This window comes from Rattus norvegicus, chromosome 10, assembly GCF_036323735.1.
Source record: "Rattus norvegicus strain BN/NHsdMcwi chromosome 10, GRCr8, whole genome shotgun sequence".
Taxonomy (NCBI): Eukaryota; Metazoa; Chordata; class Mammalia; order Rodentia; family Muridae; genus Rattus; species Rattus norvegicus.
In genome coordinates this window covers 89230260-89257366 of record NC_086028.1, presented here as the reverse complement: position 1 = coordinate 89257366, position 27107 = coordinate 89230260, and the positions used below count along the sequence as shown (strand labels likewise).

At 45.5% G+C, this 27107-nt stretch overlaps 1 protein-coding gene across 1 annotated transcript in view; it reads left to right on the top strand.

Annotated features, from left to right (window-relative positions):
• The window catches only part of Nsf (N-ethylmaleimide sensitive factor, vesicle fusing ATPase), a 129447-nt gene that overhangs the window by 100017 nt on the left and 2323 nt on the right, over positions 1-27107 (top strand). The window contains exons 16-19 of the mRNA NM_021748.2: positions 3617-3683; positions 5234-5313; positions 23260-23394; positions 24571-24684. Of these exons, the coding sequence (NP_068516.2) occupies positions 3617-3683; positions 5234-5313; positions 23260-23394; positions 24571-24684 (396 nt within the window). The remainder of the gene's footprint in view (positions 1-3616; positions 3684-5233; positions 5314-23259; positions 23395-24570; positions 24685-27107) is intronic.

Below are 27107 nucleotides of genomic sequence, written 5' to 3'. Positions count from 1 at the left end.
TGGCTTTTAGCCGGTGGAGCACAGCCTCTCTGTGGATCACGACAGTGAAAACTGTAAGACTTTTTCCTGAAAAGCAGGGAGAACAAATGAGGGATTTTAAGGTCAATCCAAGAGGCTTTGGTGCTTTGCCGAAACTTGAGGTCCACTTCCTGTCAGAAGACAGCTGATGTTTGCTTGGTCGGCTCCCAAATTATTTTTAGAGACCAGAGATGATTGCTGATAGTGCCAATTTAGATTTGCTCGTTTACGTTTTTTATATGCTACCAAATATGATTAGTGTGTGCTTTCCACTAATTGCTGACAGATTTACTGCACTGGGGATTTTCTAAGTCATTAGCTTCCTCTTGTCATTAGATTTCTGCTAACTGGGTTGAGGTGCCTCACGCCAGCTACTCCAAAATCGAAGTGAACCCTTCCAGGCTCCGCCAGAGAGAGCTTAGCTTTACTTACTTAAGAGCACTAAAGAGGTTATAGAAAGCGAAGGATAGAAGCTCCTTACAGCACACTTTGCTGCGGCTTGTGACTCTGAAAGACTGGGATTAACATGGAGCTAATAATGCCGGCATCCTCCCTGGAGCGTTCAAGTCGGCCAGAGAGGCAGCTGCTGCCCCGCCCTCCTCACAGGTGGCTCTAGCCTTCTGTGGAGTCCAGGGCTCAGCGAGCTCGCTGCCTTGAGCACTCGCGGTGCCCTGCCCCCTACCCAGCCCGCTCCAGGGCCCGTTCCTCCGCTTGTGCCGTGTCTCCAGCATGCTGTCTTGGAGCCCAGGTTGTCCGTGGTCTGGTTGTCTCTCATGACCCTCAGGTTCGTGTTGTACTTACTCTGCCTTTACAGGCCAGAGAGAGATGGTGCAGCCTGTTTGACAGTGACAGACTCCTCAGTGTCCACAGCCGGGGACAGAATTCTGGGAATCTATTTTTTGGAGATTATCTTTATCCTTCAGAGCAAATCTCATCTTTTCCACACCAGCCCATAATTGTCCTTCCTTCTGGCGCTTCGGTCCTCCTCCCTCCCTCCAGCCCTTCTTCAGGCTCCCCAGCTGACTAGATCTTGGTCTATGCACACTGCCAACTCACATGCTTTGCGGGACACTCCCTGATGACTGCAGAGTGATTAACGTGTTGGAGTCTGGGAGGTGTACAGAGCTCATAGCTGCAGCTTTAGCCCACCTTGACTGCTCTGGCTGGTGGGATATTTGATCTAGAGTACACACCGTGCGTGCATCCGCTGTGTACTGTACGGATGCCAGGCCATGGCACCATTCTAACTGGGGCAGTTTATGCGAGTTTATTTTTTCTGTATCTTTCCCTCCCAATACCTCACCTCCTTTTTGAATTGATTTACATAAAATTACAGTAGAACTTTCCAGCTCAATATGTAAATATCTCATTAGACTTAGGCTGGCAGCTAATCTCCTATGCTTGCCCGTCAAGTCTGAGTCTCGTCTTAGTGAGCATTCTGCTGGGGCCCAGGCCAGGAAACAGTTTCCGAGAAGATTGCACACAAATCGAGGTGCAGTGGACGAGGGGGGACCGAGTTTTAGACCCGTGATGAGATAAAGAGGGGCCTGTGACTGCAGGAAGTGAAAGGGGTGTGTGTGCACATTCAGATTAGAGCAGAGGAGTCTGAGCTAACTAGTCAAGTTACAACTGGCTTTGGCACGACCTTTGTCAGAGTGAGTACATGTCAAGAGAGCTAGCTAGCTGTGCATGCTCCTCTCTGCGTAACACTCACACTGAGAGCTGTTTATTCTTTTAAAAATACAAGTACAAAACACTTTCTGTTAAATGAATAACATTGGTAATTTTCTTCTAAAATGTTCTGGGTGGCCTATATAATGAGCTGTGACATCCCTAAGTTGTTTCTACTACATGACCAAAAAAAAAAAACCTGTTTACACATGCATACACACACACATGCATACGTACACGCACACACACACACACACACACACACACACACACACACATATATATATATATATATTTTTTTTTTTTTTTGAGAGGCCCTAGCTTCAGACTTTCTGATGTAGCTGAGACTGGCCTAGCTCTAAGCTTGCTGTCTCCACCTCCCAGGGACTGGGATCCCAGGTCCTGGAGTTTGCTGTAATAGGTTTGCTCTGTAAGCTATACATTGCATTGAGAAAGGAGAAGCACTGATTTAGGGAGAGTGTGTGGTAGCAGCAGCAGCCAGCCAGGCCCTGGTACCCGGCTTCTGTCACCCTTAATCTATGATTTCATAGCTTGAATGATAAACCTATATTCCTGCCTCTAAACCTTCAGTCAATCTCTGAAAAATGTTTGCTGAGCAAAGTATGGTTATCAGTGATCCCCTGAGTTCATATAATACGACAGTGGCTTTAATACCAATCCAGACTTCAGAAATAGCTAAGGACTGCTGCTACCAAGCCTTTCTTCGGTCTAGAACTCACTCACTCAAAACCAGAAGTAACTGTCAGGCAGCTGAATACCTCTTGGTCCCCTCTCCTCCTCTAGCTAACCAGGACGGGGCAGGCTAGCTGAGTGGTTCTGCCTTCGTGCGCATGTGCTCAACATCCATTCCTAAAACAACGAGATTCTCTGACTCCTGTTTCTCTCTCATCGCTGCCCTCATCCTCGGCTCAGCCCCTCTCTGCCCCACAGACCCCTGTAGCCTCTGCCTTCCTCTCCATACAATGACTTCCCGCACCGTCTCCCACCTGACACTCCATAGTCCCAAACCCTTGCTCTTCTGCACATCAACCTGGAAAATGTTGCCAAATGTAAAACTCACATCTCAGCTCATTGCTTTAAAACTCTATAGTGAGATTTAAAAAAAAAAAAATACTTTTACAATAAATTTTAGCTCACAGAAAAGTTTAGGGTCCTCTAGGGTAAGTTGCATGTGCAGGCACACGCCTTTAATCCTAGAGGCAGAAGCAAGCGCAGCTTCAAGGCCAGCCTGGTCTACATATGGAGTTCCAAGGCAGCCAGGACTACATAGTGAGACCCCGTTTGATCGTGTCTGCTTTATTGTTTGAGAGATGCTCTGTGTCTAGTATTGTCGGTCCCTCTTGTGCCTCACCTCTTACGCACGTGGACACTGCCACATCTTCATTTTATTTCATCAACTAAGCACCAGTTGGTTGCTACAGCATTCCTGAACTGTGTCTCCTCTGAGCCGTGACATTCAGTGCACTCATAACGCATTCTTCTCCATTTTTAGATTTGGGCTTCAGTGTCTTTTTTTAATTTGGGAAACCACCCTTGTCCCCTAATGCCTTTGTGGACTTGGAGCTTGTGCTGTCTCAACTGTTGAATCTGCTGAGCAGACATCTTTACTGGATATTGTCTTGTTCTGGGTGCTGAAGGTATTATGAACAGAGCGATGTTTTTATCCACTTCACATTCCAGTGAGGAGACGAGAAGCTAAGGAGAAAGTGGAGTTGTGACACAGCATGGGACTGCGTTACGAGTCAGACTCTTCCTGAGGAACAAATGCTTACAAAGTGCACACGCACACACACGTATGTGTGCCACACACTCATACTGAAAAGAAAGTTAACCAAATGTAATCTTCTTTGGATGTCGTTACTGTGGAAGACAATGAGGTGGTCATACATGGTTTTCTCTCTTCCAGATCTTTGATGATGCTTACAAATCTCAGCTCAGTTGTGTGGTCGTGGATGACATTGAGAGGTTGCTCGGTGAGTCTAACGGTTGACTGTTGTACTCTGCCACGTGACAAAGTCCCTATCTCACAGGGACCATAGCAGCGTCTCTTCTATGACATCAGTAGTCATGAGCCAGATGCTTTGTTTTCTCCAGTGCGGTCCTGTCCATATTAAACGAGCAATGCAGAGCAACAAACACTGAAGTTCTGAAAATTGAAACGTACTCATGAAACATCTTAGGTTGAGGTACCTGCGCTCAACCCAGAAATGAACTAGTCAATGTCGGGAGAGCTTGTTGCTTTTACATTTCCTTCATTGTGAATTCTGTCAGTCAGGTATGTGTCATTATGACAGTAGATCAAAATGATAAACACCATGGAAACAGAAAGATCCAGTGTCCTAACAAACACCAAGGAGACTGCCTAGCGGTGGCTGCCACTCGTGGTACAGTAATGATCTCAAGTTAACTGCTCCTCACTTCCTCACAGTGTTTGCTCTTTAAGTTTTGGTAATGTTTATTTTGTAAAACAAAGCAAGTACATCTCTGAGGCCTCTTTAAGAGTGTTTACCTGATGGGCAGGATTCGAGGTATGCCATGTTTGGGACATCTCCGTCCTGTGTATGGGATTATTATTTCTCTAAGGACTTTTAGTCATGGTCACTGTTCTCTGTAAATTACTTTATCTGAGCACAGTCCAGGCAAGTGGTCCTAGCAACTCACTGTCAAGAGTCTGTGCCCTCCGAGTGGATTTTCACTTTATGAAGTGACTTTTTGTACTTGTGTGTTTATTTACTCAAGGGCTACTACTGTGCTAGAATGACTGGCGTTCTAGAAGGGTCTCCGAAAAGATACGACCTAACCTTTATAACATACACTGACAAAAAATAAGGTCCTCTAGGGTAAGTTGCATGTGCAGGCCTTCAATCCTAGAACTCAGGAGGCAGAAGAAGCAAGCCCAACCGAGTGAGTCTGCCTATATCCTGGATGTTCAGAAAACCTGGACTTCGTGGGGTTGATGCCTGCAGGGCTCCGTGTGCAGGAGGAGATGGGCAGGCAGAGGAAGCGAGGGAAGTGGCTTCAGGCCAAAATGTCTCTGACTGCCTACCCTGCTTTCTCAGAAGGCCAACCTGAGCACCCTCCATTCTTGTAGTTATGTGATTGTTTCTTTTCTTATCCTGTTCAGTTCCACCTTTTTCTTCTCCTGGGATGCCCACCACTGAGCCACATCCCAGTCCTTCCTACCTATGGTTGGTGTCAAACTTTGTCACCAGGGTAATATATATAAATGCGCCATGATGGGTTCTGGTAATTTCTTAGAAATGCTTGGTAAATACACCTGGGTATTCTCTCCTTTAGAAAATAGTCCCTGAAGACCAGAAAACACGGCTAATGAATCAAAGAGGACATTTAGCTTTTGTAAATGCGCAAATGCGTTCTTATGTGCCGTTTTGAGAGTGTAGACTTCACAGCAGAGCTTCCTGCCTCTTAATAGAGCTGACATTTACCCTTGATGGAGACAGGCCAATCTTGCATGTGTGCCCCAAGGTCTCAATCCCTGACCACAGCCATGTCTCTCTTACAGATTACGTCCCCATCGGCCCCCGGTTCTCCAACCTGGTGTTACAAGCTCTGCTCGTGTTACTGAAAAAGGCACCTCCTCAGGTAAATTATAATAACAAGATTTCTACAGAGGCCTCAATAAAGTATATACGGCGGTACCCTCTGAATACGCAGGTTATCACAGACATACAATTCTGTTGTTAAGGGTTCTGGTAAATTGTTTTCTTTTTTTAAAAAAAAAAATGTCTATTTTAGGTGTGTTGGTGTTTTTCCTGCATGAATGTCTGTGTGAGCACGTTGGATCCCCTGTAACTGAGGTGCCATGTGGGTGCAGGGAACTCAAACCCGGGGCCATCTCTCCAGCCTGTAAATTGTTTTCTTAGCAGATATTTTTCTTTCCTTTTCCTTTTCTGAAAATAACAAGACGTGAAAATTTCAGTTCATATTAGACCTTATTCCGTAAATTCCCCAGAATCTCCCGACTCCTGAAGCCATCACCTCCGGAGGGAGATTATGGTGGTGCAGATGTAGAGAGGATGGTTATGTCTTCCTGTTGGTGTCCGTCCCATTTCCCTGAGAACTTGAATTTGATGACTACAAGTGCATGTGCTAAGCTGGCAGGTTTGCTGGCGTGATTTTTAGCTTTCGAGGATGACCTGAAATTGTCTCTCCTGTGCCACGCTCTGCCCTTAAGAAACCGAACTGGCACCTCGGTTCATTTGCTCAAATCCTTACTGACGTGGCTGCCGGAGATGGTGATCCCCGTCCCTGAAGAAATGCAGAAGTGTCCCGTGAGGGGCGCCACAAGACAGACTCCCTAGGTCGAGTCTCTAGGTTGATATAGTAGGATGTTGAGAAATGCCACTCAAACAGAGACAAGAAGAGAGTGAACAGTCATTTGAAAACATCTTAGTGTCTGTATGCAGTATGGGGAGAGAGAAATAATTAGTTTTTAACAGAAGAAAATACACTGAAGACTGGCTTGATTTTCTGGGTTTTTAGTGCTTCTCAAAATTTTCCTAAAGTCATAAAAGATACTTAACAGCCTTGAAATTTTTCAATACATGCAATATGAAAGGTTTTTTTTTTTTTTTCCCTGTGCTGGGGATCAAACCCAGAGCTTCCTGCATACTAGGCAAGCTCTCTGGCACCAACTAATAGTCTCTGTTTTGATTTTGACATGGGCGCCTCACTGTTGCCCAGACTCTCTCAAATCCCTGGACCTGAATGATTCTTCTGCCTTAGCTTATGGTGACTTTCCCTATGCCAAGGCTGAAGTCACAAGAAGTGTTTTCTGCCTTCTCTAGATTCCTCCTATTTTAAAAAAGATGCATATATCAACAGTTGCTAAAACAAAATAAATAGCTCTGTATACTCATACTGTTTTGTTTTGTTTTGTTTTTTCTTTTTCTTTTTTTCGGAGCTGGGGACTGAACCCAGGGCCTTGCGTTTGCTAGGCAAGCGCTCTACTACTGAGCTAAATCCCCAACCCCATACTCATACTGTTTTTTATGGAGCTAGCATATTTAACATTTTTAGAATAGGAGAGATTGCTCAGGTATTTAAATATTTTATTATAATATTCAGTTTTCTGCTTTAAAAAATTTATGCAAAAATTCACTTAGGAGAAAAATTAATAGCCTTCCAATATTATTTTAAAACTTCTCCTTTACCTGGTCAGGTGCTATCCATGTGAGTTTAATATTTATTTATTATCTATAAGTACACCGTAGCTGTCTTCAGACACACCAGAAGAGGACATCAGATCTCATTATAGATGGTTGTGAGCCACCATGTGGTTGCTGGGATTTGAACTCAGGACCTCTGGAAGAGAAGTCTCTTGTTTTTTTTTTGTTGTTGTTGTTGTTGTTGTTGTTTGTTTTTTTTGTTTTGTTTTTGTTTGTTTTTTTGGGGTTTTTTGGAGCTGGGGACCGAACCCAGGGCCTTGCGCTCGCTAGGCAAGCGCTAAATCCCCAACCCGGAAGAGAAGTCTCTTAACTGCTAAGCCATCTCTCCAGCCCCAATGTGAGTTTAAATAAAGATACATTTCTTCCCTGAAAGCTTTTCATATCCAAAATGATATAAGTAGAAAATATGAATGGTATGGTTAAATGTATTAAATATCATTTCACTGGACATATAATTGGGGCACATGCTGTAGACCCCTGTGGAGGAGGCCAGAGGACGGCCTTTAGGGGGTTAGTTCTCTCCATTCTCCTTTAAATGGGATTTTAGGATTGAACCTGAACTATTAAGCTTCCTGGAAGGAAAGCACCTTTACCCCAGCCTTCTTGCTGTATTTTGATTAGAGACTAAAGAATAAGGGTTTCTGTTTCCTAAAATGTTTGTAAGACTCTTAAGGAAAGAAAATAATCTTATGCTTGTAAATCTCATAGCACTTATGCACACACATTCTTCACAGTTTAGTCCACAAACACTTTGAGCACACACATATAGCAGTGTATGCATTGTCTTGCATTGACTTGCATGATTGCCTTAGATTATAAAACAAGATATGATCAGTGGCAAAACATTTAAAAAATAGGTGGTGGCACACGCCTTTAATCCCGGCATCCAGGAGGCAGAGGCGGGCAAATCTCTGAGTTCAAAGCCAGCTACACACAGAGAAACCACCTCTCATAAAAGAGCAAAATGGCTCAGCACATAGAGGAACTGCTGTGCAAGCCTACTTCAGTCCCCAGAAATCCACGACAAAGTAGGAGAAAACCAATTAATTATACAAAGGCGTTCTCTGACCTCACATTTATGGTCTGTGGGTCTTCCTCCATCACGCGCACGCACACACACCTTTTAAAAATTTTTATGTGAAATTCAAATGACTGCTTAACACATGAGCAAGTCATTCATGTCATTTCTCATCGGGGACTGTAAATCAAGACCAACACAGTGAAATTCTTTATATTTTGGATTATAGATAACTATGATCCAAAAGTCAGATTAAAAAAAAAAAGTGTTAGTGAGGAGTTAGAAAAATTGAAAACCATAGAAACTGTTAATAAAAATGTTTAAAATCTGTTGCCTTTGGGAAAGTTTAGCAGTTCCCCCAAAGATTCAACTCGAAGTGAGGTGCCCCATCAGTTCACCACTAGAATACAAATAAATCAAAGGAAAGGAGAGCACACACCTGTACCAAGCCTTGCTTATTCACAGCAAGATTATCTAGAGAAGCCTAAAAGGAAACCCACATGAATCTAAGTCGAATGGAATCTGCTGTAGTCACGAAGTGGAATATTATTCAGCAATGAAAATGCACTCAGAGCATACTTCAACATAAATGGACTTTGAAAATGTGCTCAATAAGAAAAGACAATCACTGATCTCTCTTCTTTCCTTCCTCCTTCTCTCCTTCCTTCCTTCCCTTCCTTCTTTCTCTCTCTTCCTCTCTTTTCGATCTATTCACTTTACTTTATATGTTTGGGTACTTTGAATGCACATATGTCTGTGCACTGCGTTTGTGACAGAGCAGATGTTCTCTTGGAACTGGAATTATAAATGATTGAAGCCACCATGTGGATGCTGGGTCAAATTTAGGCCCTCATCAAGGGCAGCCAGTACCCTAAACTGCTGAGCCCCTCTCCAGCCCCAGTATGACTCTATTTCTATGAAGTGTCTATAGTTGGCCATTCTGTAGAGATAGAAAGTACATTATCAGTGGCTACCAGGGCCTGGGAGGCTGGACTGGGAGAATTGGCAGTGTCTGCTAATGAGTGGGATTCTCCTTGAAGAGATGAAAATATTCTAAGTGCAGTGACAGGTGCCCACATCTGTGAATGGACTGAAAACTGTTGATTTACACACCTGAAGTTATTGAACTGTGTGCTTTGCAAATTATAGCCAATAAAATCGTCACATTTTTAAGCTATGTAAACGATGAAAGAACTATATAGAGGGTTAAAAGTAAAGGGCGAGCCACCAGGGTACATGGAGAAATCCCAGCTTGGGAGCGCTCTTACACCGGCAACCGGATCATTAAAAAGGTCTGTGAAATGGATTTCTCTAAGAAGTAAAGATGTATGTAAGAAGTAAGAAACCTGGTTGCCTTAGTGACAAGGACTGGCAGGGACTCTCTTTTAAGGGAACACTGGCCTGTCATTAGTCAGAATTTGGTGACTGACCCCGGCTGCCAGATGACCTGCTGCATCAGGGAATTTGTGGCAGAAGAAATTAGTGTTGAGAATATTTCTAGTTGGCACAAGTTTAACAGAATAAAAATATGCCTCGTCTGCACGACCTCGCTTTGTTGTAAACGTATTGTACATTGTCTCAAGAAAATAAAAACGATCCGTTAGCTGGTCCAGCGTCAGAACACTGGTGACATCCACTTGAGCAAGCCAGCGCCGCACAGGCATAGGTCTTTCAGTTAAAAGCTAGAGGCTCTGAGTCAGGCAGAGAGTGTGGGTCACAGAAAACTGCTCTTTCTGGCACGGAAACAAAAGCTGTAGGCAGCCTTCTTTAGAAAGCTCTGTATCTTACAGACAGCGATTGTGGCGGTCGCAGGAGCCTTAATTTTGCATTTGTTGTCATTCCAGCTTTCTCATAGAAATATTGTGTGTGCATGTGTGCATATGCTCTGATGAAAGAGTCCCTCCAGGGCTGGTGTTGTTATGTATCCAGATACTCCCTTTCCACGGCCCCTCCCCCACCCCTCCCCCCTTGTAAATTGGCTTATTAAAACTGGGTCTCAAGCCCTCCTTTTTTCCCCCCCTTTGTGATCGCCTTGTTCTTGGATTTTCAGTGTAGAACTAAAAATTCAAGGCAGATTTCAGTTACTGGGATAATTTTCTTTGAATTTTAAATTTTTCTAAGCAAATGCATAGATTTTTAATGAACCCGGTATCCAGTGGGCTCCCTTTAAATTTATCTGGAGAGTTACTATCGTGACTGATTTATTAGTCCTTTGAAAGTATAAAAAGTGGTATGGATAGTTCATGAAAACTGAGAAACATCATCACATTTTGTTTAGCATCTTTTTAAAACCAATTAAAAGCTTTTCTAAAATGGATTGAACAGGAGAAAATAAAACATGTTCCCTAGGTCTTTATTTCAATCAAGTTTCCCCTGTGTTCTGCGGGAGGAGAGATGGAGGCGGGATAGAAAGCCTGAAAAGGGCTGTCCCAGCAGGGAGCCGAGCTGGAGAAAAGGCTTCTCTGAGAACTCCGCCGCAGCAGCTCGGAAAGCTCCCGGCCGGCTTCATCTACATGCAGAGTCACACAAGGCATGGGGGCGCTCACCGGCACACAGAGGCCCCACATGTGCCTCCCTGCTGATTCCTGTGAAAAGCTAACAATTGGCTTGGAGGGTAAAAGACCACTGCAGTTCACCCTCCCTGAGCTGGACGTACAATTTGTCCAGTGTTAGGAAATGTCCGGCTTAGCAGTGAGAGGCTTGAAGACAGCCCTCCTTGCAGTGAGATCCTAAGGCTGGCGCTTTTACTCCACGACACTGGGGCTCTTTTCAAGGTTTGCAGATTTATGGAAGTTGAGGGGGATGTGCTTTTCCAGATGGGAAGGAGAAAGCAGGGGTCTGCACGTCAGGGAAGAGCTCCAGTAAAGAGGGAAGGCCAGGTGAACTGCCCGCACCAGCAGCCCCCAGGGCTTTAATGTTTCCTCTTGGGTCTCTGATACAACACTTAAAACAATAGCTTTATCACTGAGAAGACGAGTACCCAAGAGGGAGCTCTTCAGGCCGTAAAACAACATGATTTCCCGTTTCCTCAACAAGTCCAAGGCGTTTGAATCATTAATTGGCTTCTTAATTCTGGGTGTTCCTGACACTGTTTGCAGTCCTGCTGGAAGTCCCATCAGAGTAGAACAGAGTAGAGTAGAATAGATGGAAGAGCCCTGCAGTGCCTGGAGAAGCAGTCTTTCCTTGGCGCCTGCAGCCTTCCTTTATTATGGCATATAAAAATGGCACCTGATCATACATGAGGATAGGTTGCCAAGGACACTCAAAAGCTGGCCAAGAGCCCGTTCACCAGGTACCCTGTGCCTTCTCCTCAGCTGATGGGCATCAAGACATCAATTCACATAGTATAATCTTTGGAAGCGATAAGCTATGAAAAAAGAACACCCAAATCGTTAGCAATATCACTGACGTAACTCTCAGACCTAATAGTTAGAAGTTTAAACCGAATCTAATTACAAGAATTCTATTGCTCCGACGCCTAGGAACGCGCCACTGTTGCTGTTGCTGCTGCTGCTGCTGCTGCTGCTGCTGCTGCTGCTGCTGCTGCTGCTGTTGTTGTTGTTGTTTTAAAGGACAGGAAGCAGGACACTCTTTGAATCCTAACTTCAAGGAAACAGGCAGAAGAATTGTGAGTTGAAGGCCAGCCTGGGCTACATCATGAAACCTTGTCTCAGGAAGAAGAAAGAAAGCTAGATGTGGTGGGGTGTACACACATTTATAATCCTAACCCTTGGGAGGTAGAAGCAAGAGGACCAGACAAGTTCAAGGTTATCCTCGGCTATATAGACTGTTCAGGGTCAGCCTGGGCTACACGAGTTCCTATCTCAGAAAAAGCATGTGTTGTTACTGTCAGGCGTAACTGGGCCAGTGAAAAAAACTATAGCTAGGCAGGCAGTGATCTATAGTAAGTCTTTAGAAGAGCGTTCAATAAAATATCTTTTATAAAAGAAAACAAAAACTATAGCTCTCCGGCTCGGTAGCTGTGTTTCTTGTGGATTTTAACAGCAGCAGTCCACAGGCCGTGTGTATGTGGTTCTCACGGGACATTTCAGTACAGTCTCGCCATAGCTGTGATATTGGGAAGGTCTTGCTAATACCAGGCGACTTTTCTGGCCCTGAGTCGCTTTAGTGAATAAACAGATCATGGAAGACTCAACCCTACAGGCCTAAACACGAGAACCTATCTATCCGCTTAAAATTAACTCTGGCCAATGACTACAGCATGACTCAGTAAGATGTATAACCACTCCAGGAAAGAGGTGTAGTCATTTTGCCAGACACATTCATTGTAACCACTTGACAGGATGACTTCTACAGTGGACTTTTTTTTGAGTTGTGAGTGGCTGAATTTTTCCATTCGTTCAGTCAATGATATTAGATAACTATTATGTTTTATAAAACTACCTTATGTGCACTTCTCTTAGGACAGTAGGTTTTCTTAGAAAGCTACATGTAAATTGAGTAAAATATATAAGTATACATGTTTCAAATGTCTCAAAAATAGCAAAACGTTTGATGAACCCTTTTATAAAATATTGTTATAAATATCTGTGGAGCAAATATCTAAAAGGGTTTTTGTTTTTTTTTGTTTTGTTTTGTTTTGTTTGTACTGTTTTTGGGAAAATACGTCTGTGGTAGGCATTAATTAATACCAAAACCAGTATTAGGGTGCACATGTGTGTGTGAGAGCATGTTTATGTGTGTGAGTGTTCACATGCATATGTTTGTGGTATAAACCTATTCCAATATCTTAGTATATCCAAATTTTTATTAGCAGAGAAATGTTAATGAAAAATTTGCCTCACAGCCAGACTTATCCTTGATCTCTCTCAACCTAGATAAGTGGCTCCACCATGGCACCAGCTCTGGAGTTGTGCACGGTACCTAACGTTCACTGGAGCTGTTCACCTCCTAGGAGCACATTCCCTGTAGGACTCACTCTTTGTGTTGGGTTAGGATCATAAACCCTGAATTCTAGTCTTGGCTCCTTGACACCTTCTGGCATTATTGCCTTAAACCAGCATCGTAGTTTCCCTGTGCATATTTCTTTATCTATGAAAGTAGAAAGAAACCATCTTCTTTTCCTGTCCTGTTGAGGGTCAACTAAGATATTACATAGAGAAGGCCTTTATAAATGTGTGAATTGTAACCATAAGACACTAAAGCAAAGAATTATCTTTACGTGTCCTCTGGACCTTTTCATCTGGTGAGATAGACAGCTGGGAATACGCCTACTATGCAGAGGAAATGTCCACGGAGAGTAAGCTCAGAGTTCCAGCTTGCATCCCCTCCTGGGCAGACTAGGAAGGGAAATACGCAGGCAGGCAGGCGTCTAGCCTCCATCATACTCAGTGAGATTTGTAGGCCAAGTCCCAAGACAGATGCACCTGTCTGGGTATTAGAGATTCTGTTATAAAAGACTGAGATAGAGACAAGAATTTTGGAGCTCCATAAGGCGGGTGGGGGTTAGGTTGGCAGGGTGCCGAGCTGGCTGCACTTGCTTTGACCTACCTGTTGCCTTTCCTTGAGGCCCCTGGAGGCTGTCACCTTTCTCCCAGCTCCCAACACAGTTGAATGGCAAATCATTTTCTGTCATATGTCCCTGTGCCTAAAACGAGGACACAGATCTCCAAGCACCCCTAGGGCTTCATGCCATGCAGTGTGTGCTGAACAGCCATTGGGTAAGAGCCGACTATACTTACAAAAGGGCTAGGGCAGTCTGTCAGGATTCCTGGTATTTATTGGAATGTAATAGAACTGGAACTTGAGGTTTTACGTCACAGTGGTTGTAAACCACACACTGTGACAGCTCTCCTGGTCACACTGGGGAGGACAAAGAGTCCTCACTGGGTGTGATTCAGGCTGCCATATACCTGACACACGCACACAGACAGACAGACAGACAGACAGACACACACACACACACACACACACACACACACACACACGAAAATGAGAGGCTTTTATGCATGATGGCACACTCTTGGGCAGTAGAGGAAGTTTAAGGCCAGCCTGGGCTACATAGCAAGACCTATCTTTAAAGTTTATATATAGCTGTTTTCACTTTTAGCCAGCAGCATACTTCTTTGTTTTGTTTTATCTTGTTTACTTTGTTGAGATAAGACCTTTCGTAGCTCATGATGGCCTTAAACAGCAGTTGTGTCTGGCCCGTTGGAGCATGCGGGATGTGTATTCCTGGCCTTGCTTTCCTTTCAGATGAATGATGCAGTGTCTGTAAGGTTCGGTGTAGTGGTGGGAGGGCCCTCAACTCTCATAGCTGACCTTGGCTTCCTTCAGTGCTCTGCTTCCAATCTGACTGACTGACGATGGTTGACACCCACATAGCAAAAGGTGACCAAGATAAGTGACGATTGAGCCTCATGAACGGCTGGTGGAAAGGTTGTTTTTTTCCCATCTGCAATTTCTCTGTAGACATGCGAGGTTGGAATACTACCGTAAGGAATACCCACTTTGTTAGAATACACAGGTAATTACGATTTAGTCTACAGTATAGAAAGAGAGGGTGCATATGATACCCTGCTCAGTTGTGGGGTTTGCTGTGTGGTGTAAACCGGTGTGATGCAAGTGTGCCCACTATCTATCTAGCCTGGCACGGGGCTGAGGCTGCCCTCGGGGTGGCTGCCAAGGTGCTTCCTTCAATCTGATTTTTTTTTTTTTTTAAGATAGCAAACAAGTTCTCAGTGCCCCTGGACCCTGGATATGGGACACACATGTTTATCCTGGGGGATTCTGTGGCTGCCCCAAGCCTGGGGAAGATGAACGTGCTTGTTTCCTCACACAGGGTGCTAGCCTGGAGCAGGGGCAGGTGTGGCTGGATTTGCCCGGACCCAGCTGGTTGTCTTTTCCAGTCTCTGTACTCAGGAGTTTGCTGCTGCTGTCCCTGTTGCTGGTTTTCTGGTTCACACAGAGGCTGTGCCCCACCACACAAACACACTATTCAGTGGCATGGACATGCCTGTGCCCAAGTTTAGCTGGGTGTTGTAGCCTTTGATACAAGATTTGTGGGAATGTGAGGATATGTTTTGAATACAGTAAACCATCTTAGATTTCAAGTGACCGATTCAGTTTTACTGGGGACAAGAACTGAGTTCATAAGAAAGCAACGGCTTCATTTTTTTTGACCCAAGCTATTTTTTTCCTGTGTGTGGGCGTGGTTTTTTTTTGGTTTTTTTTTTTTTTTTTTTTTTTTTTGGAGCTGGGGACCGAACCCAGGGCTAAACCACTGAGCTAAATCCCCAACCCCGGGCCTTTTGTTTTCATGTATTTCTGGTGCCCTCAGAGTCCAGAAGAGAGCAATGGATCCCCTGGAACTGGATTACAGATAGCTGTGGGTGCTGGGAGTTGAACGGGAGTCCTCTCTAAGGGCAGCTAGTGCTGTTAACAAGGGAGCCATTATCTCTCCAGCACCCAAAGTGTATTCTTACTTATCAAATGTTATACTTGCTGGGTGGCAATGGCATACACCTTTGATCCCAGCACTCACAGGGCAGAAACAGGCAGATCTCTGTGAATTCGAGACCAGCCTGGTCTACAAAGTAAGTTCTAGGACAGCCAGGGCTGTCACAGAGAGGAAACTCTGTCTTGATAAACAAAAACCAAGTTATACTTTGAGGCTTTTAAAAAAAGATTTTAAGAGGAAATGTTTGCTGTGTGTATCTTTGGTGTCCGATACACTAAAACATGCTAAACACCATGGATGACACCGATGATAATAAGAACTGGCATCGACACCCACGTGCTCAGCGAGGCATGTTGCCATATACAGACTACGCGTGGCTGTCACTAGGGAGACCCACATGCCCTCCTGTGTGTTAAAGGTTTGGTGTCTAGTTCCTTGGTGACATTGCTAATGGCTACTACCTACAGGTCTCCAGTGAGGTCATTTGCCAGTCTCTGAAGGGTCCCTCACTAGTTTGATGCTTCTGTCTGAAAAAACTAAGGACAGCCACCAGGGCTCAGGAGCATCTTACAGCAAGAGTCATGAGGCTCTGGTGTTGGCAGAACACAGTGACTAGGGGCAGGGGAAGCTGTGTCCGTGGATAAATGCCGGGTAAATATATAGTCATACTTCTTTATTGCTATAAAGATGGATATGCTACCATAGTTTAAAATAAATACCTTCAGCCTAAGAACCTGCCACTTTTAATTGTAAAAGAAAGGAAAATGTTTTTGTGGGTCCCTCAGAGCCTTAGGGGCTCCATCTACTATGCCTACCGGGTAAGTTGTAAGGCTGACTGAAGTACACTCACGTTCAGTTCTTGACACTCTTTTCTTCTTTCTTAGTTCTTGTCTTGAGTTCTGGGGAGTTGAAATTGTTTAGCAGGTTGTCTCCTCATAGGTGAGGTGTAATTACCGGACACACTGACTAGTGTTCTGTGGTTAAACGAGGTCAGAGTATGGGGGAAGAAAGGTTCTGAAATACCAACATGGTTCAGCTGCACACTGGCACGAAACTCCCAACAACTGAGTGAACCCCACAGAGGTGGAAATAAGGTTAGAAAGAAGAGACGTGTTCAGGATGGGGGGGGGGAGGGGGACTTACAAATACCAAGCAGAAAGCTGAGCTGGGTGCCTGGGTGGAGGACGACTGGCTAGGCAACCTCAGGAGGAAGTATTTGCAGAGACCGTTGGTTTGGGCATCACGACCAGTGTGGCATGGTCAGTACAACTTTATTGTCTTGAGTTATGTATCCTTTTCTCCTGGGAGGTCAGAGGTCATCATCTCTAGCAGATCTGTCATCTCCCAAACTTGTAATTAGTAGGACAGCTATTTTAGACCCAGGTTTAAAGTCACACATGGTGCCAGGTGTGATGCTGCACACCTTCAATCTCAGCACTGGGGAGACAGAGGCCAGAGGAGCTCTGAGTCCCAGCCTAGTCTACACAGCAAGTTTCAGGGCTACGCAGAGAAACCCTGCCTTAAAAATTAATTAGTTAACTTAATTTTAATTAATTAATTAATTTTTAAAAATCGCTCATGGTGGCACTCCTAACCACGAGGCCCCAGGTTTAATTCCCAGTCACAAAAACAAATAAATGATCAGTCAACAACGGGCCTGCCCTGTAAGGTTAAGGGAAATTAGCCCCCTGGTCAGCCCCTTTCTGGAGATAAGAGCCCAGCCACATCACTCCTCCCCCGCCCCCAGGTTCCTCAGCTACTGAATGGAGAAGAGAAAGAAGACAGGAAGTTTCCTCAAGTGATGGAGTGAGTGGGCCGGGCCTTCCTCGTGGATTGCTTCCACAGATTCTTCAGTATCACGGAGTAGTAACTCTACCCGTTTGAGACCCTCTCGTGCACAGGCTCCGGTTCCTAGTCCATCAGCCATGAGTGCTCTCCTTGTGTCCTCTTCCCTGCTTACAGCACCAGGCCGGCTACAAAGGGCTAGGCAAAGAATTTGCTGCAGGGTAAAGTCTAATGGAGAATTTAAGTGTAGTTGTCTGCCTAGTTACAGCATGATTTATTCGAAACATCCTTCCTTTGGTATTCAACTTTGGCATTTAACTGAAGGAAAAGAAAAAGAGAGAGAGAGAGAGAGAGAGAGAGAGAGAGAGTGTGTGTGTGTGTGTTAAAAGAAAAGGAGCCATGGCAGCTACAGATATTTGAGCCGTGATCCCAAATGCAGGCTGGACTTGGAGAGGCCTGAGCGGCCATCACTGCTGGTGCCCTGACTCCTGGTGTGTTTGTTCATTCAAAGTGTGCACACTCTCACTGAGCCACAGCCTGCTGGCTGATCTTTAAGGTACTTAGTCTTTCCACTTGCTTTATGACAAACCAGGAGTCGCACGTGGCAATAATACTTCTTGTCTCACCAACTTGGGTTCCTAGCTTCCCATAAACCCCTTTCCTTTGCCAGAGAAGCCTGTAGCATGCAGTCAATACCTAAGGGCTGATAGCTAGAAAGAAAGTTATGACAGCCTTGGCATCAACTTAAATTGTAGCGTAAATAAAGGGTCATCCATTCTAGAGTGCTTTCATTATAACTTAGTAGACCATAGCATTCAACACCTAGGGCTCAGGGCTGTGTTGAACAGTTGCTGTACATTTCTCCAGGGTCAGAAGAAAGATGGCTGTGACAGACAGATGTGTCGAAACCTTGAAACCTGAACTGGGAGCATCATTCGTTCATTCAACGTATATTTATTATTAGCTGCCCCCTGCACAAGGCCCCGTGTGTGTTAGCCCTGTGTAGTTCAGTAACACCAAACACCTCAGGCTGCCTCACAAAAGACTTGGGAGCCCTGCAGTAGTGAGCAAATACAGGGGATGAGTTAAGTAGATACATAAGGGTGATCTGATAGAAGGACAAAGGAACACGGGAGAGGAAGCATAGTGGGCATGGGGCTTGAGTCAGCTGTGGAAAAGCTGACATTCAAGCAAGCCCTTGAGAGGGAGAGAGCTGTGCTGATAGGGAGAGGGGAATGCACTGTGTGTGCACCTGCATGTGCCAGGGAGCTGACCCAATGCTGTCAGAGTCTGGGCACATGAGACAAGAGTAGAGCTGACAGCTGGAGTCCCTGGATGAATAAGGTGGGGCAGTGAAGGAAGCCATAGGGCAAGCAGAATTGTTCTTAAGGTCTCAGTAGCAAATAAATGAGCTAACTAAAAAACGAGAATCATACCCTTCCCAAGAAGGAAACCAGAAAAAATAAAAGGCAAAACCACCCTCTGTAGGGAAAGCTTCCGGCTGGCCTCTGTCCTGAACTGAGTTCTCTTCCTCACTGAGACCCCACTGCAGTAGCCCTTCCCAAGAGGGCGTGTGGCCTGAGCCTCATTATGACCTGGGCTGAATACTGGGACCCTGTCCTACCTCTCTGCAAAGCAAGCCTGGTGCCTTGGAAACCTGCTTGTCCCAAGTCACTGCAGGGGTCCCGGGTGTTGGGAAAGAACCTTGTGTCCTACTCCTCACTTGCTTGATGACTGACTCGAACCCTGACCTTCCATTGCTCCCCTCAGAAGCACCCGTGCATGCTCTTGCTTCCTCTCCTTCCTGCCTGTTGTGACAGTGATGTTGGAGAGCCTTCTCCAGTATTCTTTTTTTTTTTTAAAGATTTATTCATTTATTATATGTGAGTACACTGTCACTGTCTTCAGACACACCAGAAGAGGGCATCAGATCTCTTTACAGATGGTTGTGAGCCACCATGTGGTTGCTGGGAATTGAACTCAGGACCTCTGAAAGAACAGTCAGTGCTCTTAACCACTGAGCCATCTCTCCAGCCCCTTCTCCAGTATTCTTTATCTTGTGCTCTGTCTCACATATAGGTAGGAATTTTTTTTTTTCTAATCCCGTTTTTTTGGTTGAGGAATCTGGCACTGAGGTAATCTACCCCCATGTGGGCCACACAGCTGTGAATGATGGAATGTGTCCCTTTTCTCCTGCACAAGCTCCCCAGCCTTCAGGAGAACTCCACTGCTCCCCTCCCCTGACCCCACGCAGGCTGGCTTAAGAAGCACCCCATTATGTGTAGCTATGGGCTAAATGGGTGCAGGACCCTTCTTGGGGAGGTTTACCCAGAACTGTCATGGCATCCCTGTGACTTGTTTGTCCCAGGTCACAAGAGGAGAGTATCTTTTGGGCACATGACAGGATTCTTTCTCTCGGCCACAGTCCTTTCTCCTTAAGACCTGCATTTGGTTTCTCCTGATGCTTTTCATATTAATTCTCCTTCCTTCTGTTAGCATTCTGAGCCTTTTGTTGGCCGCCCTCGTCTCCCCAGATTGACCCAGCATGGTGGTAGAGCTGTTTCCACCAACCGCATGGAGGTTGGTGGCATTAGCAACCTGTCCTGCCGCGGTGCTTCCTGTCACTGGCCTTGCAGCTCAGCCCAATCGGAGACGCTCCATGTGCTTCAAGGTCTCCACAGCCATTGCCACTTGATGTTTGTTTGCTGGTCTGTGGCCTGGCAGTGGCCCCCGGGTGTTGACCAGCCAGTTTCCCAACTAAATTGAAATCCTCTGAACGTGCAAACTAAATTTCACCGTCCATGTACCTAAAAAAGATAACCATATTCCAATTAGCAAGCGTTAATTTCATCTTTTACTCACTGGGTTTACAGAATTCCTAGTATTCAACATTCCGACTCCTCTTTTCAGTCCTTTACAAAAATGTCAGACGGTAATCGTCAGCAAGCTGAGGGTAAGGCACATCGCACACGGCCGTTTTGAACCTCGCTTTCAAACTCACTTCTTAATCCATCCCAGGGTTTCTGATTGTCCCGGGTTAATTCTTCTTACCGAGGGTGCGTTCCATTTGCCGCAGTGAATGGTGAGAAAGAAGGCCTTTCTCTCCCGCATAGCTGGCCCGCTGTTGTTGGGGGTGAAGCCAGCCCCTCCATTCCAGTGCAGATACTATATTAGTGGCATTTTTTTATTTAGGAAAAGAAAAAAAAAAAGCTTTATTCCGCATGAACTTTTGTTACAAATCAGTTGATTGGGGCCAATCAATGGCAGAACTCTGAAAGGGTGTGGATTATCTGGTTAGCCCTTTGTGTGGCAAAAGGCTTAGATGATGCTTGGTGCTTGGCCCATTCTTCATGCTGTAAAAGGAACGGGTCTCAGAAGGATCAGCACCTGACCGAGCCCTGCCTTTCTCATGGTAATGTTTTCACCTGAGTTGCTCCTTAGAGCGCTAAGACTTGGTTAACTAATACTTATTTAACCTTGGAACAATGTTCATCCTAATCCGGTTGGCAAATAGTCATCTTATTTCAGCCTCCTCTGTGTCTCATCGGGACCAGCAAATCTCAGGAGAATATGCTGAGGGAGCAACTCCCTGCCCCCTAAACACGGATTGTCGCCTCTCTCTCTCTTCCATGTTTGGGCACTGTGGACTTTAAACCAGTAGCCACACATCAGCAAGATAGAGTTCCCCTCCGGGTGGCACCTGCCCCTTCCAAAGCCGCACCCCCATTGCACACACCGCTCGCGGTTCCTGTCCTCCAAATGTGCCTCAGTGTGGTCCCTTAGTACATTAGTCCCATTAGTACATCCACAACTGTTTTTCCATGAGAACGCTTCCAGTTGCACATTTACCACTAATTAATACATAAAACAACCCAGCACGGTTTAATTATTTGGTAATGTTTTTTCAGTGTTTTCTTAAAGATGATGCTTTACAAGTCAAGGCCTGAGCTGGCCTGGGTCATGACCTCTCTCCACAGTGTTTGCAGTCTTGTTAAACAAGAAGGCAAAACATAAATGAGCGTCTCCATTATAAGTTACCCCACACTTCCCAATCTTTCAACACCTGAAGACATCGAAGTCGCTGCAGGAGAAAGGTCCTTGAGCATAGTGTCGGAAGGAAAAAAGTCCAGCTTTCTGCAGTGATCAAGGAGCTTCTGCAGAGCTGCTCATCTAGAGGGGCCACTGTTTCCTTCTGAGAAGAGAGAGATGAGGATGCTCAGAACCCGAGGGGAGGAGAAGCGACTAACTTTGCTAAGTCGTAATGACCCAGAGGACCAAGACCAAGCTCAGGGATGAAGGCCAGCCTTGGCACATAGCCAGACACTGTCAAAACAGTAATGATTGTAGTAAAACCTGCCCCAGCATTGGTATCTGTTAGCTCTAGGGACCATGTTCCAAAGTTAGCATCAGAATTGAATTATTGGGCTGGAGAGCTGGCTCAGCGGTTAAGAGCACTGACTGCTCTTCCAGAGGTCCTGAGTTCAATTCCCAGCAACCACACGGTGGCTCACAACCACCTGTAATGAGATCTGATGCCCCCCTCTTCTGGTGTGTCTGAAGACAGCTACAGTGTGTGTGTGTGTGTGTGTGTGTGTGTGTGTGTGTGTGTGTGTGTGTGTGTGTATGAAGTAAATAAATAAAAATCTTAAAAAAAAGAATTGAATTATCATTTGGGGTTTTTTTTGTTTGGTTTTTTAGTATAAAGGTTTTTTTAGTATAAAAGCCTTTCTGTTATAGTAGAAATTGAGAGAGAGAGAGAGAGAGAGATTGAGATTACCTTGGTAGCCAGCTTTTATTTTTGCCTTTGGACTTATGCTCCTCTGACTTAGAGCCCTACCCATCTTCCAAACCAGCTTACCCATTTCCTAAGACTTGGCCTATATATAGCCTAGGCATGGTGGTGCACACCTTTAGTCCTAAGCATTTGGGAAGAGGCAGGTGGAGCTCTGTGAGTTCAAGGCCAGCCTGGTCTACAAAGTGAGTTCCAGGCCAGCCAGAGCTACACAGAGAAACCCTGTCTCGAAAAACCAACAAGGAAAAAGAAAGGAAGGAAGGAATAAGGACAGACAAGAAAAGAAGGAAGATGTGGCCTGTGGGTTCCTCCCTGCAGAGAACAACGTTTCCTCTGCCAGTCTCCTCCCCTGTGTAGTGTGCTTCCTTTCCATGCAGCAAAGTCTTTATTTCTCTATTTTTATTCAAGGTCATTCCATAGTCAATCAGGAGCTTGGCAAATATCTGTTGATGAGCATTTGTTTGTTTGTTTGTTTTTGGTTAATTTTTTTTCTAGTCGATTTATTGAATAGCCATAATGATAGGCCTTTAATCTGTATATGTCACAAATAAATTTCTACCTTGGAATCTTTGCACATTCATCTGTAAAACCAAGAAGCTCTTAGTGTCAGAGGCTTTCTGCTTGTGTGTGTGTTGTGGGGGTTAGGTGTACACATGTGCATAAGCTAGAACTTGAACTTGACCCTAGTCTCTATGCATGCTATGCAAATGCTCTCCTAGTGAGCTGCAGCCCCACCTCCATGTTGAGGTGGTCCTTGTTTTCTTGGCACTCGGTAGACAAGCACAGTGGCTGAGATTGAAGAAGGTCTCCTGGCCTTGCTGTCAATCGGTGATGTAATGTGCAGGAAGCCCAAGCTGAAGTTTGGGGGTGGGGGGTGTTAGACACAGGGTCTCACTATGAAGCCCTGGCTAGCCTGGAATTCATCATGAAGACCAATCTGGCAGAGGTAGACAGATCCCTGTGAGTTTCAGGCCAGCCACAGCTGCATAAAGAGACCCCATCTAAAACAAACAAAAGACCTACTTCCCATCACAGGGTAGAACTGTAGTGTACATCCCAGTTCTCTGGCTTTGATTTGGTGTTCCAGACCTGCTGGTCCCTTGTTGGCTGGGATGGGGGAAGGCCTCCCTGCATTGTTGCTGCTGCTTCCGAGTTACATCATCCATGTCTCGTTTAGAGTTCTATTTGTGTGTGTGTGTGGTGTGTGTGTGTGTGTGTGTGTGTGTGTTTTGCCTACTTATCACCACACGCAGATACGTGGACTCCGCTCGTTTGAGTCAAGCCTCCTCTGGTCTCCTCCTTTGTGTTTTTCTGTGCGCTGTAACACATCTGCCTCCATAACCAGGGCCGCAAGCTTCTCATCATCGGGACCACCAGCCGCAAAGATGTCCTGCAGGAAATGGAGATGCTCAACGCCTTCAGCACCACCATCCACGTGCCCAACATCGCCACAGGAGAGCAGCTGCTGGAAGCTCTGGAGGTAAAGATGAGTCGCCGCTCCAGACTGGGTATCAGAAGGGAGTGGAGGCCTGAGGTAATTCAGAACGGTCACCGGCTGAAGCGAGCGGCACTTAGTGGCCATTTAGCTGCAGCATGGGACCCCGGATGTCTCTTCCAGTGTTTCTCAGAAGCTAGAAGGAGGAGAGGATGCAAAGAAGAGCTGATAAAGCTGTGCCTGGTGTGGGCAGCACACACTGCAGGGGCCGCTCACCCTCTTCCCAGCATGCATGTAGTACTCCTAGATTGCACGCGGCAGGGGCTCACTGGGATCCGCACAACGTGGGCATAATCGCTGTTTCTTCACAATGGCTTACAGCACATCTCTTTGCATTTAATAAACTAGAACAATGATTAAAGCCTTTGGGACTACCAAAAAAAGAAAAAGAAAGAAAGAAAGGAAGGAAGGAAGGAAGGAAGGAAGGAAGGAAGGAAGGAAGGAAGGAAGAGAGAGAAAAAGAAAGTAAAGAAAGCTACCCAAACCTCACAACTTTATAATGTAGAAATGATTCCTGAGTTTTTTTGAAGATGATAAAGCCTTTAATTACAAAAACTGAGTCTTTGAGTGCGTCCTGATGAATATTAATGTACACAGATGACTATTTGGAATCTGTTGGAAAAGGTGATGTAAGTTACTTGGTGTGGTTGAATCAGGGAGGCTACTTAAAGGCCCCACAACTCCAGAGTGGCTGTGCGCTCCCAACAGAACAGGAGCCCACAGCAGAAGTGCTTCTGGGTCACCTGTTTGAACATCCTGTTGTTGCTGGGATGGGAAAGAGAAAAAGCCATTCCACTTTGACACATCCAAATTGTGCCTAGGAAGGGATGCTACCACGTTTAACTTGTATCTATCATAGATTGGAGCTGTCCCCCCCACCCCCAGGAAACATGTCTCTCGGTTTAGTGGCAGTTCCTAGAAAAACAGCATAAGATTTATCTCTTCCAGATGAGGTAGTCTCTGTACCAGGGAGGCTGAGGCAGGATTACCATGAGTTTGAGGCTAGTCTGGGCTACAGAATAAGACCTCGCCTTTCATGGTCACACAGGACTAAGTGGGTTAATTCATCCCAGTCAGGTAGCTCCTCCCGCTGTTGGCTTAAGGGTGAGTGTTGGTGTGCACACTGTAAAAGTGTCTTACTGTTGTTTATCTCTTCTATAGCTTTTGGGCAACTTCAAAGATAAGGAACGCACCACAATTGCTCAGCAAGTCAAAGGGAAGAAAGTCTGGATAGGAATCAAGAAGTTACTAATGTTGATTGAGATGTCCCTGCAGGTAAGGCGAGAGCCCTTCTCTGCATGAGTCATGGCCCGGCGGTGGCACACCAAGAGGGCCTGCTTTCCTCTCCCAGGGCTCAGGAGCACCCGTGTTCTCTCCTCTCTCTTCTCGGAAACAGATGAGAAGAACAGAGCGTGACTTTTAATCTTAATGTAGAAAGCCATAAGGTCTCAAAGTTAGAAAGGGCTTCAACTTGTCAGCCAACCAGCCCTGATCTCCCACTCGCCGCTGACCATCAGTGTCAGCACGTGATGGGTAAGGTCTGGGAGATGAGGAAGGGCAGATATGGTGACTTGTGCAGATCAGACACGACTCTGAGCGTTTCCCTTTAGTTTTTCCAGACAGGGTTTCTCTGTGTAGCCCTGGGCTGTCCTGGAACTCTATACAGACCAGGCTGGCCTCGAACTCAGAGATCATCCTGCCTCTGCCTCCCAAGTGCTAGGATTAAAGGCTCATACCACCGTGCCCAGTTCCCTAGAAATCTCAGACCAACTGACTCCCAGCCTGCTGCTAGGCACCGGCAGATGAGATTACTTTTGGAGCTTTCTCATATCGACTCCTTCTAGAACGCCTTGCCTTTGTGTGCCTGAGCATGCACACACACATATACTTAATATGCTTGTGTAGACTAAGGTCTGTGTGCTCAGACCCTGGGGCTGCTACCTGCTGTTGACGGCCCTGGACCACATATTAGAGAGCTCAGTAAATTTCACTCGATCCAATCAAGGGAGAAGTAAATGAATGAAGGAGTGAGCCCCCACCAGACCTTTGGAGGTGCGTCACCATGGAGCCCTGCCTGCCCAAAGTGAGCAGTGGGGATCCCCAGTTCCACATCCGAAGGAAGCTCTTAGGCCAATAAATAAGAAATATGGAGAGAATTGTCTTAAGTCTCTGAGATAAACTCAGCTTACAATTACATTTTTGTGGTTTTTCAGAAACCAAAAGTTTCCCGAGCATCCAGCAACTGTTTTTAAGTCCATGTCTACGTCTTCCATTATGAGCAGTAAATTATGGTCGTAGACTAGCGCTCTGCTCAGTCTTATTCCTGGTAAAGGCACACATACAGGTGTATTGGCTCTGTCCCCGCAAAAAGATAAATCTGTCAGAAGTCAGCTCTGCCCTTCTTTTTTCCAGTTTCAGTGCAATCTTTTAAAATAATTGCATAGAAGAAACTATGCGAGTTTTCCTCCCCGCCCCTGCCTCCTCTTTGATGCCTGCAGCGCGGTGATCAAGTTAATACTTCTTATGTGTGTGAGGTGGAAAGTGAGAGTGGGGTGCTCGGCCCAATCTCGAGCAACTGACACTTCTTAGGCCTGGAGTTTGAACCCCTTCACGTCAAACGGATTCCGAGCATCTGAGTGACTTCTCTTCAGATCGGCCTCGGGAGCGGGAGCAGGAGCAGAGTGGAGAAGCAGCATGCAGTTCAGCAGATTGGAAGCCATGCTTGCTCTGCCCGCTGTACCCGATTTTGTTAAAACTTGCTCGAGTTAAGGATCTGCTCTGACTGGATGTCACCTGAGGGAATAAAGTCATTTATCTAGGTTACTTTTTTCCTCCTTTTCTCTTGACTTTTAATTCCATAGCTACAGGCAAGTCAGTAAGTCGCTCTCACACATATTAAATAGAGTTAATGGGCGAAGACCTGCATGTACTGACTCCAGCGAGCTCCAGCCAGTTCCACTTCTTAGAAAAAGCTTTGACAATTGATTCATGTGTAATTCTAGTCCCAAAGAGGGGGGGAAATGGCTCTTTTGTTAGCTGTTCACACTTTTTCTTAGTTCTTTGTAGTCTGACCCCTTAACTTTGATACATTTGAAACTTATGTCCCATGTTTTGCTGGGACGGAGAGAAGAATCTTTTCCAAAGATTGAGGGGAGTTTGCTCCCTCGCCCACAGCTTCTTGAAGCGGAGCACTTGGGAGCCACTCCTAGAGGGCAGGGAGTTCCCTCTCGCCAACAGACTTCTGCCCTACGACATGCTTTAAAAGTGAGGTGTTTCTTACAATAAAAATTCACACTAAGTCATTAAGGGCGTTTGTGATGCTCCTTTTCCAGATCACCACACATCCTAGTCAGGCCAGTAAGAATATGATACACTTTGAAGTAAGTGAAGTAATTTTGGATACAAAATGACAGCCAGGAGAGATAATTAGTAATAATGACTTGAGCCATCACCAGGATCAAACCCCACCACCTTGTCTTGAGTCTGTGACTCTGGGGCAGCCAGAGGCCAGGCGTACCAAGAGCAGAGCCCAACTGCACTTTCTGCTCTCTTAGTGTGGCAGCATCTCCAAAGGGGCACTGTAACGAAGAAAGCCAGCCACTGAGTGTGTGAAAGTCATAACTGTATTTTGGTCACTCACCCAACCTCAATTTGGTTTCTTCAAGTTCTGTCCCCTTCCTTCGCTAAGATGTATGAAT